The sequence below is a fragment of the Schistocerca americana genome, chromosome 8 (genome assembly GCF_021461395.2).
Source record: "Schistocerca americana isolate TAMUIC-IGC-003095 chromosome 8, iqSchAmer2.1, whole genome shotgun sequence".
In the NCBI taxonomy this organism is placed as follows: domain Eukaryota; kingdom Metazoa; phylum Arthropoda; class Insecta; order Orthoptera; family Acrididae; genus Schistocerca; species Schistocerca americana.
This window is the reverse complement of record NC_060126.1, coordinates 462,657,293-462,672,144: the sequence shown is the minus strand read 5'-3', so window position 1 is coordinate 462,672,144 and position 14,852 is coordinate 462,657,293. Positions and strand designations below refer to the sequence as shown.

At 42.7% G+C, this 14,852-nt stretch overlaps 1 protein-coding gene across 5 annotated transcripts in view; it reads right to left on the bottom strand.

The window, feature by feature from the left end:
• The window catches only part of LOC124545468 (putative mediator of RNA polymerase II transcription subunit 26), a 386,951-nt gene that overhangs the window by 35,233 nt on the left and 336,866 nt on the right, over positions 1–14,852 (bottom strand). For all 5 annotated transcript variants that reach the window (XM_047124398.1, XM_047124396.1, XM_047124397.1 and 2 more), the window contains one exon: positions 7,735–7,828. In XM_047124398.1, the coding sequence (XP_046980354.1) occupies positions 7,735–7,828 (94 nt within the window). The remainder of the gene's footprint in view (positions 1–7,734; positions 7,829–14,852) is intronic.

Genomic DNA, 14,852 nt, shown 5'->3' with positions numbered 1-14,852 from the left:
TATTTTTCCCATGTGGAATGTTTCTTTCTATTATATTCATATCATTAATTTGACCCCAACAATTACGCTTGTTATTGTCACTGTTGCATTTCGAAATCTTTTCTGTCATCTTACTTTCTCTTTTTGTTTGTGCAAGTAGTTTCACTTTGTATTCACCTTCCCTTTTTTCCGTAATCTACCATACAATTTATACTGCCTATATATACTCAATAATACGTAAGTTACTTCCAAACCATAACCAAAAAATTTTTAACGCTTTCAACACTACCGCTGCTATAAAATCCACCATTCCCAGTTTACACACATTTCTCGTGTAACCTCGTGAATACTATTTCACAGCTTCAGTTCCTTTCACCTATTAAACAACCATTTCAGCTAGTTCTAACAACTTTCGTTTTATTTCCATTCCCGTTTTTCCCACATAACCGATCATTTTTTAGCAGCTTCCCACAGGTTTTAACGTTATTATTTCTTTGTCAGCAATTGTTAGCCTCATTTTCATAATCTGCCACCACATAACCAGTCCTTTTAATACATTTACATGCAGTTTTTTTCGAAATTTTCCCGAATTTCTCCACCCTTTAATGTGTTTTGGAGGCAACACAACTACCTAACCTTTGTACACCTCGTTGTTTACCAACCTAAGTTCACCACAGGATCAACATAGCTCAGCTTAAACCAACACTTTTTCGACTTTTTTCACACCAGAACTCCAGTTGCTTTCTGGTTCACCTTTATCTCTCCCCATATAATTTTATTTTCACTTTAGCCTCATGTTACACTTTCCACCTTCTAATACCATGTCACCCTCACAACATCCCCACTACAACCCCATTAAGTTTTATTTACATTCCCTCCGCAAACATGCCTTCGCCCTAGCCAGATTACGCTCCCATATTTCATTTACTCAGGCTTGTCTGACATTTGGCATTACCCCCAAAGGCCTTACACTTAAAGTTCCCATCTCTGGCTGTAACCCTTCTTTCCATCAGTCCCTATACCAGTTCCAAACTGAACAATCCGTAGCCCTCACCCGCCTAATCCTTCATCTACACATCAACTCAGCCAATGAACACACCCGTCAACTCCTATCCCTAATCAAAGTCCTTAATCTTTCCTCTCCCACATCCAACCCGGCTGTTCAGAGCATCCTCCTACAGGCCAACCGTAAATTAGAACAGCATGCCACCCTCCACCTCAAAAAACTATCCAATCTCCTGGTTTCCCACCTCCGGAAAGGCAACTCACTCACCCTACACAACCTTTCCAACAAACCTCAACCTCCTCTCATTGCACACACACCCAGTCTCTCCCATCTACTCAGTCTCCCACTTCCAGCTCCACTCCCTCCAAAACCTCAAAATTCTAGTCAACACAATCTGGAACCACAACACCCCAATTCAGTAGTTAACCTTTCCTCCAAACCTCTCTCCCAATCCAAAACCTCTGCCCTATCCACAGGCCTCGCCTTCAGCCCCACTCCCAGATTCAACCAAATAGCACTTGTCAAAGATTTACTGTCCTACACTCGTAGACTCTGCTGGAAATATCACTTTGCCACAAAGAAAAATAATCCTAATCATACTCCTAATGATCTAACTCCCCAAGACACTATCCAAACTGAATCCTGCCTGGAACAGTTCCGTCCTCCATCACAGCGGGACCCACCTACTCTTCCTCAAAATCACCCTCTCCAAACCTTCCAGGAATTTCTCATTTCCAGCCTTGCCTCTCAATCTTTCTTGAAAAACCTTAATCCTACTCCCAACATCACCACAGCTGAAGCCCAGGCTATCCGTGATCTGAAAGCTGACCGATCCATCGTCATTCTTCCGGCTGACAAGGGTCAAGGGCTCCATGACCTGGTACTTGATCGTCGGGAGTATGTGGCTGAGGGACTGCGTCAGCTTTCAGACAACACTACATACAAAGTTTGCCAAGGTAATCCCATTCCTGATGTCCAGGCGGAGCTTCAAGGAATCCTCAGACCCTTAGGCCCCCTACAAAACCTTTCACCTGACTCCATCAACTTCCTGACCCCACCGAAACCCCGCACCCCTACCTTCTACCTACTTCACAGCATCTTTATTTTTTTTAAATATATTTTCCCATGTGGAATGTTTCTTACCTGTATGTGTGTGTCTTAGCCTTATATAAAATTTTGTAAGATTATAAACACATGAAATATGTCATTGAACTTAAATGTAAGACCTATATATGCCGTGACATTTAGAAAACGAAATTCTATATCACTTGCCTGAGATTCCAGTAACTTTAATTTTATATCTCAGACCCGCCTCTTGTTTAATTTTGAAAATGTAACAAAAAAAACTTCTTTTGTCATTGTCACTCTTGATTCTGTAATGTTTAGCAAATATGTTTGATGCATATGAAAGTGCTTCACAAAATGTGAACATTGTACTTAACTTAGAGAAAGAAGACTGGCAAAGTGTATTTACTTCCTCAACAACAAATGAAAAATATGACAATTTTCTGCAGATATTTGAATATTACTTTAATTGCAATTTCCCAGAGAAAACAAAGACTATCACTAACAAAAAAACAGAATGCTTGGGTCACAAAAGGTATTAAAGCTTCATCAGAAAAGATGAGTCGGCTGCACAGACTTAGCAAACTGGACAGTGGCAAATCCAAAGGGTTCAAGATATACTATAAAAATTACACAAACACATACAGGTGAGTTATCAAATGGGCTAAGAAAGCTCAAAATGATAAAACAATTAGGTGCTCTTCCAACAAACGTAAGACCATCTGGGGTATAGTAAATGAACAGACTGGTAGAAAGTTAAGGATAGAGGATAAAATAACACTAAATATAGATGGACAAAAGACTGAAAATGCACATAAAATTGCCAATAAATTCAACAGCTATTTTTCAGAAATTTCCACAAATCTCCTAACCAACTCTTCAAATACTGTTCACTCTCCTTCCACAAATCTCCTGACTAACTCTCCAAACATTGCACACTCTTGTCTCTCAAAATTAATACTCCTCTGAACTCCTTTTTCCTGTCTCCTACAACACCGTATGAAATTGATGATATTATTAAAAAAAGAGTCAAAAAGATTTATTCTGCAGGGGATGATCTGATACCCTGCTTCTTACTTCATGTGTTCAAACTACATCAGTGGACCCATGTCAAATATCATAAATACCTCATTTCTAGAGGGAACATTTCCAAACTAGCTAAAACTTGCTAAAATTATACCTCTCTACAAGAAGGGAGAGAAAACAGACATGACAAACTATAGGCCAATTGCTATACTATCTGCCTTCTCAAAAATATTTGAATACTGTATGTTAAATAGATTAGAAATATGTTTAAATTCTAACAACATGATCACATCTTCCCAATACAGATTTCGGAAAAATAGGTCCACCACACATGCTCTGTATGCATTTCTAGAAAAGTGCTCAAGTTTTGTGGACCATATACAACCTGCTGTCGGTATATTTCTTGGTCAGTCCAATGTCTTTGACATGGTCGACCACAAGCTGCTGCTTATGAAACTCCATAAGTATAGGATTAGAGGTGTAGCCTACAATTGGTTCCATAGCTACCTTAGTCAAAGAAAGCAATATGTAGAAATAAGAAAATCAGAGACATTCAGGCACTGCAGGTCAGATATACTACATACAACAAATGGCGTCCCTCAGGGATCTGTCCTTGGTCCTGTTCTTTTCATATTGTTCATAAATGATCTCCCAGAAAACATACCAAATGCCAGCTCCTTTCTGTATCCGGACGACACAAATATCCTGATAACCAGTAGAGGTGACACATTGCAAGATGCAGTTAATGAAACTACTTGTCATTTACAATCGTGGTTTGAAGCAAATAGACTACTCATAAATACTCAAAAAACTGTAAGTATGAACTTCCATACTAGACAAAATCTAACCCCCTTCAGTGCAGTTATAGTTATCGGCAAAGATGACATTACGAACAGGCAGGACACCAAATTTCCTGGACTTACCATCAGTAACACACTAAATTGGAAACCACATATTGAGGCATTGTCACAAACGCTTAGTAAAACCTGCTATCTATTACGATCATTAAAAGACACAGCCAGTGTAGATACCTTGAAGCTGGTGTACCATGCCGTGTTTGAGTCTGTCTTGAGCTATGGCCTAATCTTCTGGGGAAAGAGCTCTGATTCTCTCACAATTTTCAAGTTACAAAAACAAGTAGTAAGAATAATGAAATGTAAAAAAAGAACTGAACACTGTAAACTACTATTTCAACAGCTAAAAATCCCACCACTGCCATGCCTCTATATATTGGAACTAGCTTGTTTTACAGTACAGCACTTGGACACCCTCGGTAAAAATGCAGACCGCCACACACGACACCAGAAACAAAACACAGTTACAAATTATAGCCCACAACACAAAATTATATACGAATGGGGTTAAATGTATGGGTATTAAAATATACAACCACCTCCCAACAGACATAAAAACAAGCAAAAACCCAAAAATAATGAGAATTAAATTAAAGGAATTGCTACTAAATCACTGTTTCTATTCCGTACATGAATTTCTTGAAACAAAATTTTAATTACTTGCAATAAGCTGTTTATTCAGTTGTAGATGTTTCTACTTAGTAAGATAATTTAATTATTGTATCTTATCTATATTCTGTCTGTATCTCATATATGTATTCAGCTATGTGAACTTTGTACCACAATATTTTAATTACTTGTAATAAACTGTATATTCACTTGTAGATATTTCTACTTAGTAAGATAATTTAATTATTGTTTGTTACTCATATTCTGTCTGTATCTCTTATATGTATTCTGCTATGTGCAGTATGCACCACCGTCGTCTCTCATCACACACCACCTTTTTTATATTTTGTCTATATATCCTATATGTATTCTGCTATGTGAGTTATGTGCCACTACTGTCATCTATCGTCGTATACCATCTTAACATAATTTTTCAGATTGACTTGTCCTCTATCATGATATGCTTTGCTGTACCAATAATAAATCAAATCAAATCAAATCAAATTGTAACACTTGGATGATCTGCCCAGTGAGGCAGTTGACTTTGTTTATTTTTTTGGTAAGAGATATACTGTTACTTGATGCATTTGGCTACCTTATTTCTATTTTTTCATGTTTAAGTAATAATTTATGTTTGAGCAGCAACAGATATTAGAGGAATACAGTAATTCTGTAACTCGCTTTAGTAATTTTTATGTATATGTCTCAGATATGTCACAGGTTTCAATACTATATGTTTATGTAATTGATTATGTTTGATCAAACCCAGATACTAGAGGGGCTGCTTATAAGTCAGCTGTTGGATCTAGCATTTATTACTTGGTTAAACAATACAGCATTGTATTTGTCAATTACTCTGTCCAGCAGAAAGCTATTTGTTCGCCCTTCATTGATCAATCAATAGGGAGTGTTGGGGTTAATTTTCAGGGACTGGGAAGGTGAAGCTGCGGCAAGTCCGTTCTGCAGGGAATGCTGAGCACTCTTCTCCCTCTGGTGCCACAGTGAAGTATTAGAACAGTGGGGGTCCTGGGTAGGGAGGTTTCCTGTCTTTGGGGTGTGTCATCTTTTCTTCTTCAACACCAACACTCCAAACCTTCTATTTCATTTCTTACTTCTCATTAGAGTACCAAGCTATCCTTCCCTCTGTCCACATGCATCTGTCTCTATTGCTGAGACCCTTCTTATCTACTGTGCCTGCTCTATTAAGTAACTAAAACCCATTTTATAGGAGGATCCGGGGAACGAGCTAGTATTTCTGCGTTATTAGATGTAACCATACTCTGCCATACTAAATTATTTATTTATGTCTAATTTTGTTGTATGTTGTGACCCAAATGGTAAATAATTCCTTATGTATTTGCTTTGCTATATACTAGCATCCGAATCTTCTATTTCATTTATTACTTCTCATTTGAGTACCAAGTTATTCTGGTCTCTGTTCACATGCTTATGTTACTATTGCTGAGATCCTTCTAATTTACCTTGTCAGCCTATTAAATGACTATAGCCCTTTTTTTAGGAGAATCCGGGAAATAAGCTAGTATTTCTGCACTGTTGAAGGTACTGATTTTACTTAACTATGTTATATATGTATAATGCTCTACCATATAACTGTCATGATCTATGTGTCACTATGTATAATGTTCAACCATATAATTGTTATGATATACCGATGATTTATGATTCATTTATTGTGTATTCACACCCAAGTGGTGAACACGTACCTGTATGTAAGGCCCAACCACATAGTTGTTGGTGCCGTTTCAATTACTTATAAAACACAACCAATATGATGTAATATGTAACTGCACTCTTACGTATCATGTTTGAATGATTGTAAAGGTGGAAAAGTGGCATTGGAAGTGTCTTGACAAATGAAAAATAGTAAGATTGGTCATTGGTCAGACATTTCATCCCAAACAGCAGTCTGTGTACTGCAAACTTCAAGACCCTCAACAAAGCAATCTGCATACTGCATAATTCAAGATTCACTAAGGAGCAGTTTGCGAACTGCAAACATCAAGACTAGTTACATTTATATAAAGTACAACGATTAGTATGTTTACTCTTAGGAATACTGTACTAGTTTGAAACTCTAAGTTGCATGTTAGCTCATACAGTTAACAAATAACTTGTTCTTTCCTTGTAATATTGAGTAATAATTTTTGCATAATGCTTCATAATTAATTTACATTATTAATCAAACACAGGATTTATCTCATACCATAAGTAAAATGCTTGTTCCTCCCGTTTATTGTAAAATGAGGACTGTTACATAGATCTGTCAGAAAAGGTTTTGTTCAACTTTCAGCTGCACACATCCGTTTGGGGGGTGTTGAAATGTAACAGCCCATTAAAACCATTTAAAACGAACATTTCCCAGTCTAATTCACGATCACACATGTAAACAAAATATGTAACTCACCTAGAAATACTAATAACTGAAAAAATAACTGTTTAATCTATTTCAGTTCAAAGTGTAGAAGCTATGTAAATGAAGGGAACAATTCCCATAACAGGAGTCTCTAGTAATCAATGAAAAATATAAATGTATTATTGTAATTTCTTATTTGAGAGTTTATTCTCAAAAGAAATAACAGACATATACTAATATCATAGTATACTTACTGTACTGAGCAGACATATGTTTATATATGTATTTTCACTTATTTTGTATAAATTTTAATTGTTAATTAACCAAATGTTCATCTTAAACAATGCTGAGGATTGTTCGGGATTGTTTAGAACATATATATAAGGGTAGCCACATTGGCATGAGGGAGTCAGTACTTTGTGTGATTTTGGACAGAGAGCATGTAGCTTGTTGTGCATGATTTATTTCATTATTGTAAGTATATCACAACTTGTTTCAGGTTTGTCAAGATGCTTTTAATTAATTTGATATTATTATAAAAGTGCAGTGGAAGTAAAAAACAGGATTAATTATTTAAAAAATAACTTTACAGTTATTTTTTTTTACAGTTACTGTTTCAGGACTTACGCTGTGTCAGATTGCCAGATACGATGAGTAAAACAACCCCATTATTACGAGTAGTTAGAGAAATTTTATAGTATCTTCTAGCAATCTTCATTGCATTCAGAAGAAATGCTTTACTTACTAAACATCTTGCACATTTTTAAAGTAATCTGTAATAATCAAGTAATCATACTTATTACAGAAAAGATTTCCTTTACCTCTGGGTGAAACCCCTCCTCCAGTGTGCTCTCGTGCACGTAAATCTTCTGCAGATTCTGAACATTCTTGACCAATGTCTTGTGGTACAACATTCTGCCAGCATGTACAATGAAACATAACATAAATTGTGACATTTTTGAAAAGTGTATTAAATGCACACTATCTGTCCAAAAGGTTCTGAGACAGTGTTCCTGGTGTATATGCAATGTCAGCATAGTAACTATGAACTAACAACTATAAGCAACAGATGTGCAAACCACTCAGCTGTGAGCAGGCACTGTTAAGTAAAGGATGTGCAGCTGTAATGTGACAACACTGTTGTCGCAGATCACAACACTGCAACAAGCAGTGGTTTGAATTCATGTTTTACTTGGTAAAACCATTACATAGACATTTGAGTCCATGAGAAAAAGCTTACAGTAACAATTATTTAAGTCATGCATGCATGTTTGAGTAGTTTAAATGTTTTAGATGGCAGGTGTCATATGAGGACAACAAGAAATCAGGGCTTTCTACTTCAACTTCATCTGGTGGAAACAATAAGAAAATTCATGATCTTTTGGAAATTGACTATCATGTCTCATGGAGAACTATTACTGATGAACTGAGCATCTGTAAATCAATTCTGGAGAATGCATTGAAGAAGGAAATGTGTGTACAAAGTTTGTTCCACATACTGTGACCCCGCACAAAACACCAATGTGTGGACATCTGCCACTACTTGACTGAAATGAAAAACATGGATAATTCTTTTCTCTGAAAAATCATCACAGGTGACAAGACTTTGTGTTATGAATACAAATTAACATGAAGCAACAAAGTACAGAATAGGTTTCTGATGGTGTGCCAAGATCAAAGAAGATGTGAATGATAAAACTGACAGCAAAGTCAATGTCCATTGGCTTTTCTGACACTCATTCACATGGAATTTGTTCCCATCAGTACCACTATAAATTTTCACTTTTATTTGGGCATCATGGATCGATTGTGCAAGAGCATTCAGAAAGTTCTTGTGCAATAATGTAAGGCAAGGGATTTCTTCTCTCTGCATGAGAATGGCCCCCCAACGGTATCCTTACCTTGTTGTCGTAGTGGGGCTTGTGTGAGCAAATGATCCTGAGAGCTAAGCCGGCAGTAGCTTAGCTACCGGTAGGGCCTCCCAAGCTGGACTGGTTGAAGGTGATGATCCAGACTAAATGGGATATTCTGGTCCTCCAGGTTGGGGGATGGGCATGGGGCTAACAACCCCATCTCGTAAAATTAGTTGTGTTACGAAAGCTAGAGAGAAGTGTTGGATACAGACCAGACACCCAATGCAATGAACTAAGCATAGAAAAGGACTACAATTTGTAACATGGTATGTACAGTCTTTGTACAAACCTGAGGCAGCAATAACTTTAGTTAGAGAATTAGAAAAGCAGAAAATGTCGATGGTTGCCCTGCAGGAAGTTCAATGGGAAGGTACAGGGACAACAGATGTAGAAAATTACACAATATTCTATGGGGAAGCAGTCAAGCACAGTTTTGGAACTTTTCTCTGTGTTAACAAAGACATTGTACCAATGGTAAAGAATTTTACAGTAGTGAACCCAAGAATCTCAGTTCTAACTTTATCAGTGAAAAACCACCAACTTACCATTGTGATCTGTCACGCACAAACAGAGGAAAGTGAAGATCAAGTAACAGATATATTCTATGCAGAGCTGGAAGATGTTATGGATTTCATCCCTAAAATCTGCTGCAGAATTCTCATCAGCGATTTTAATGCCAAGATTGGAAAGGAGACCAGCTTTACTCCCACAATAGGCCTTCATAGTCTGCATGAAAATAGTAACAACTATGGAATAAGGATAATTAGCTTTTCTATGTCCAAGGGCATGTTTATCAGTAGCACTAACTTCCCATATAGACAGGTGCACAAAGGAACATGGGTATCCCCAGATGGAAAAAACAGTCAACCATATAGACCACATAGCAGTTGACACAGAAGCCAGGAATTTGATTGTGGATGTAAGAAATTCCCATGGAGCTGAGTGTGGTTTCGACTGTTTCTTGATTAAATTCCACTCAGAATCACCCTGAAACCAACCCAAACAAGTAAACTAAAGTAACACTGTTCACGTTTACGTCGCACTTCACTTAGCGTAGACCTGGACTGTGCCCTAGGCATGCTCGATGTTAACTGACTGGGCATGGCCCGTGCTGCCTGAGTTGTTGTTGTCGTTGTTGTTACGCCGGCAGAGGTCGTGTCCGAATTCTCGCGTGCCCTCTGGTGGACGGGACTCTACTTGCGGCAACTACCGTCTGTGACGCGCCGTGCTGATGTGCGCCTCCCGCGATCTTTCTGGTGGCTACTGCACTTCTCCTCCTTCGGGGGGCGAAGCCACTGTGATCCACTGCGTTGGAAGGTGGAGCGTCGGGCAGGAGCGATGACCTACACATCCATTGGAAGGCCGGAGTCGAGGGGATCTGCCAACCCTCGAGCCGGAACCTTCGAATACGGCTGGAAGTGACCCACACAAAGAGGCCCCCGTTGTCCCACCACCAGAGCCCGGGACAGAACGGGTGACAAGCTGTCGAACTCCGGATCCTGTTCCAACGCGGGAGGGGCAAGACCCAGTGGTGGGGACGACGGGGAAGGGACGAACACAGGTGAACCAGCCTCCTGAGAAACCGGGCCTGCGAGGGGGGCCGACTCTCGCTGGGGCATCTTGAACGATGGCGATGCTGGTGCTGGAGTGACTGGAGGCTGCCAGGGCTGAGAACCATCGCAATGCGGCAGAGTCACAGCGGGGAGAGGCGGTAACGTCCCCTGAGAAACCAACACGGGTGCCGGCAATGGGGAAGCCGGTGTCCGAGAGGTCGGAGGGTGGGTGCCCAAACGTGGACGTAGCTGATTTTGGTGACGACGTACCACCCGGTCCCCTGCCTGCAAGGTATAGAGCCGGCGGCCATTTCGGCGCAGGACCACTGCCGGTATCCAACGTGGATTGCGACCAAACCCACGTGCCCAGACTGACATACCCAGGGGAAAGCCAGGTACTCCGTTTTGCAAAGACTGGCGAGGACCAGGCCGGAGGAAAAACGTCAATGCCTCCTCCACAGGAAATTCGTGTACATACTTTTTCATCTGCGTCTTAAATGTGCGCACCATGTGCTGGGCTTCCCCATTCGATTGTGGATGGAAGGGGGGAGAGCACACGTGCCGAATACCAAAGCGCCTACAAAAATCCTGGAAGCTCTGCAAAATGAACTGCGGTCCATTGTCCGAGACCAGGGTGATTGGCAGACCTTCCACAGAAAAGATTTTTGCTAGTGCCTGGATTGCAACTTCTGAAGTGGTTGAGGAGCAGCGAACCACATATGGGAATCGGGAATAAGCATCAATGACAATGAGTCAAAAGCCATTGAGAAACGGGCCCGCAAAATCAATGTGAACACGTTCCCATGCTTGGGTTGCCGGCGGCCAGGAAGAGAACGCTGCCCTGGGAGATGCCCGTTGGCTCGCACACTGGGAACAGGTGGCCACCAAGTGCTCAATTTCTCTGTCAATACCGGGCCAGTACACATGTCTGCAAGCCAAGGTTTTAGTACGGGAAACACCCCAGTGCCCTGCATGTAATAACAAGAGGACCTCCCTTTGTAAACTTGCTGGAACAACCACGCGAGGAGCTGTATCATCGGTAGCCAGAAGGAGAACTCCTTCCAAGACAGAGTCGGTCTCGTAGAATAAAATAATTACGAAGAGGGTCCGAGGCCCGGCCTGGAGGGCGGGATGACCACCCCTGCTGAATGAGGCGAACTACTTGCCGGAGAACCGGGTCAGCTCCCGTTTCCCTGGCGACGCGAGAACTAGTGATCAGGAAGCCATCAACCGCTTGGCGCGACGCCACGTCCAAATGAAAACACATAATCTCTTCTCGATCGAACTTAGGATCCGGGCCCACCGGAAGACGGGAAAGAGCATCGGCATTGGCATGCTGTCCCGTAGGGCGAAAATGAATGTCATAATGGTACCTAGAGAGGAACAAGGCCCAGCGCTGTAGTCTGTGGGCCGCCCTATCCGGAATCTGAGAGACGGGGCCAAATAACGATATTAATGGCTTATGGTCAGTGATTAACTGAAACTTCGTGCCATACAAGAAAGGGTGAAACTTGGTAACAGCGTAGACAATGGTCAAAGCCTCTTTTTCCACCTGGGAGTAATGGGCTTGTGCGGGACTAAGAGTTTCAGACGCAAACGCCAGTGGTTGCTCGGAACCATCTGCATTGCGATGGGCCACGACCGCCCCCACCCCATACTGCGAAGCATCGGTAGCCAGGACCAACGGCTTATGGGGGTCAAAAGTAGCCAAACAAGGCGCTGACGTGAGGAGGCCCTTCAACGAGGTGAACGCTCGCTCGCATGCAGGCGACCAATCAAAAGGAACACCCTTGCGCAGAAGGCAGTACAGGGGGCGGGCTATGGTGGAAGTCCTGGGAATGAACCGGTGGTAATAGGCTATCTTGCCTAAAAAAGCTTGTAACTCTTTCAGCGAAGCGGGCCGAGGAAGGTCCTCGATATCTTGGACCAAACTTCCTAGTGGCTGGACGCTGTGCTGAGAGATGGTGTAGCCCACATACTCAATGGACGGTTGGAAGAAGTTTGACTTATGCAGGTTGCAACACAAGCCCACAGACCTGAATTTGAGAAAGAGGGTGCGAAGGTTGTGCAAGTGTTCCTTCGTGCTGTGGCCTGTGACAATTATGTCATCCAGGTAATTAATACAATGAGGGATTGTCAATGTGACGTGCTCAAGATAATGCTGGAATATCGTCAGGGCACTGGATATTCCGAAGGCCAACCGCTGATATTGGTAAAGGCCAAACGGGGTGTTGACGACCACCAGCCGTTTGGAGTCCTCATCAAGTGGTATCTGATGATAAGCCTCTGAAAGATCGATTTTCGAAAAATATTGGCCTCCCGCCACGGCGGAGAACAATTCATCAGCACGAGGCAAAGGATAGGTGTCCACCACCAATTGGGAATTAATGGTGTCCTTGAAATCGCCACAAAGACGTAATTTTCCCGAGGGCTTCCTTACAATAACAAGGGGCGAAGCCCACTCACTAGAAGAAATGGGAAGAACGACCCCTAGGGCCGTCAGCTGGTCTAGCTCTTCCTTTACCTGAGGACGGAGAGCCAAGGGGATCTGCCTCGCGCGTAGAAAACGCGGGCGAGCCGACGCGTTCAACGTTAAGTGAGCTTCAAAATCTGAAACACGCCCCAGGCCCTCCTCAAAGATATCTGGAAAGTCCGAGACCAAAGATTCCAATGATTGATAGGGAACGTCTTCGGAGACCAACTGTATGGTGTCAGCGATAGAAAAACCGAAAGCTTGAAAGGCATCCAGGCCAAAAAGGTTAGCGGAGCTCGCATAACTGACAACAATAAAAGTAATAGGCCGAGTGACTGATTTGTAAGTCACGTCGGTAGTGAATTGACCCAGTAGGGGAATGAACTGTTTACCATAACCACGGAGACACCGGTAAACTGGCGCCAACGGGGGCGATCCAAGGTCGGAATAAGTTTGTGCATTCAACAACGAAACTGCCGCGCCCGTATCTACTTGCAGTTGTAACCGGCGCGACAGGACCGACACCTCGATAAAGAATTTGCGTGCCGATGAGTCGGGAGCCGGGCCCGATGAAACTTCCTGAATGTCAACGTCCATGTCCTCTGTACCTGCTTCCTTCGAATCTTTTGAGGCTGAGCAGCAAACTTTAGCAATGTGACCTTTTTTATTACATTTGCGACAAGCGGCCCAACGCTGGGGTCACTCTGACCGATCATGATGTATATAGCACGACGCACAGGACGGCAACAGGGGCCGGCGGCCAGAATTCTGTTTATGCGCTGTGCGGGAGCGGCCGTAACGGCCGGATTGTACCACTCGCATGTCGTCCACCCCGGACACAGTGGACGCGGCCGCGCCGCCCTGAACCGCCGCGATGTCGCACCACGCTTCCAGCTGTTGACCTGCGGCGTGAGAGACTTCATACGATTGAGCAATGGACAGGATTTCCTCAAGGGAAGGGTCTTATAATTGCAGGGCCCGTTGCCGGACCTCCCTATCAGGGGCTGAACGAACAATGATGTCGCGTACCATAACGTGGGTATACGACTCTCGCGACTGCTCCGTGACAAAATGACACTTGCGACTAAGACCGTGCAGGGTAGCGGCCCACGCCCGGTAAGACTGATGGGGCTGTTTCTTGCATTGATAGAACTCGACCCTAGCCGCCACAACATGCGTGCGGCAGCGATAATATGAAGACAGCAATAGCCACAATGCGTCAAAAGACAAGGACGAGGGTTCCTGCAGCGGCACTGTCGCAAAACTTGATACAGCGAGGGAGATATCCAAGACAAGAAGAGAGTACGACATACCTCCGCATCGGCAACATGAAACGCCTGGAAATGCTGCCGAAGGCAATGTTCATATGCGTCCCAATCCTCCGCCGTCTCGTCATACGGGGGAAAGGGAGGAGGGAACGGCGCTGGAGCAGACTGCGTGGAGAGCAACACCGGAAGCACTTGTTTCATGGTGGCCATGAGCTCCGTCTGCTGCTCAACCAAAACCCGCACTAAATCCTCCATGCCATCCGAATTCTCGCGTGCCCTCTGGTGGACGGAACTCTACTTGCGGCAACTACCGTCCGTGACGCGCCGTGCTGATGGGCGCCTCCCGCGATCTTTCTGGTGGCTACTGCATAAACTAAAGAAAGTGGCATGTTTAGAAATAGAAAAAGTAGCCCAGGAAGAAACCAGAAATGAACTTCAAGTTGAGATCAGGAATCGTTTTACAGTACTGCTGGAAAAAGAGGACTCAGATGTAAATCAGCAATGGGAAGAAATTAGAAATGTGGTTACAAAGGCTGCCGGAGCAGTCATTGGAAAAAGAGTGGTGAGGAAGAAGGAATGGTTTGATGAGGTCTATGAAGAGGCGGTCAACAGGGGAAAAGAAGCCCATGACAAGAAGTTACAGTCAGCAACTGATCAGAGCAGTAAGGGAGAATTTGACAGAGTCCGAAGAGAAACATATGCGGTATTGCGGAGAGAAAAGAGGAAGTTCGT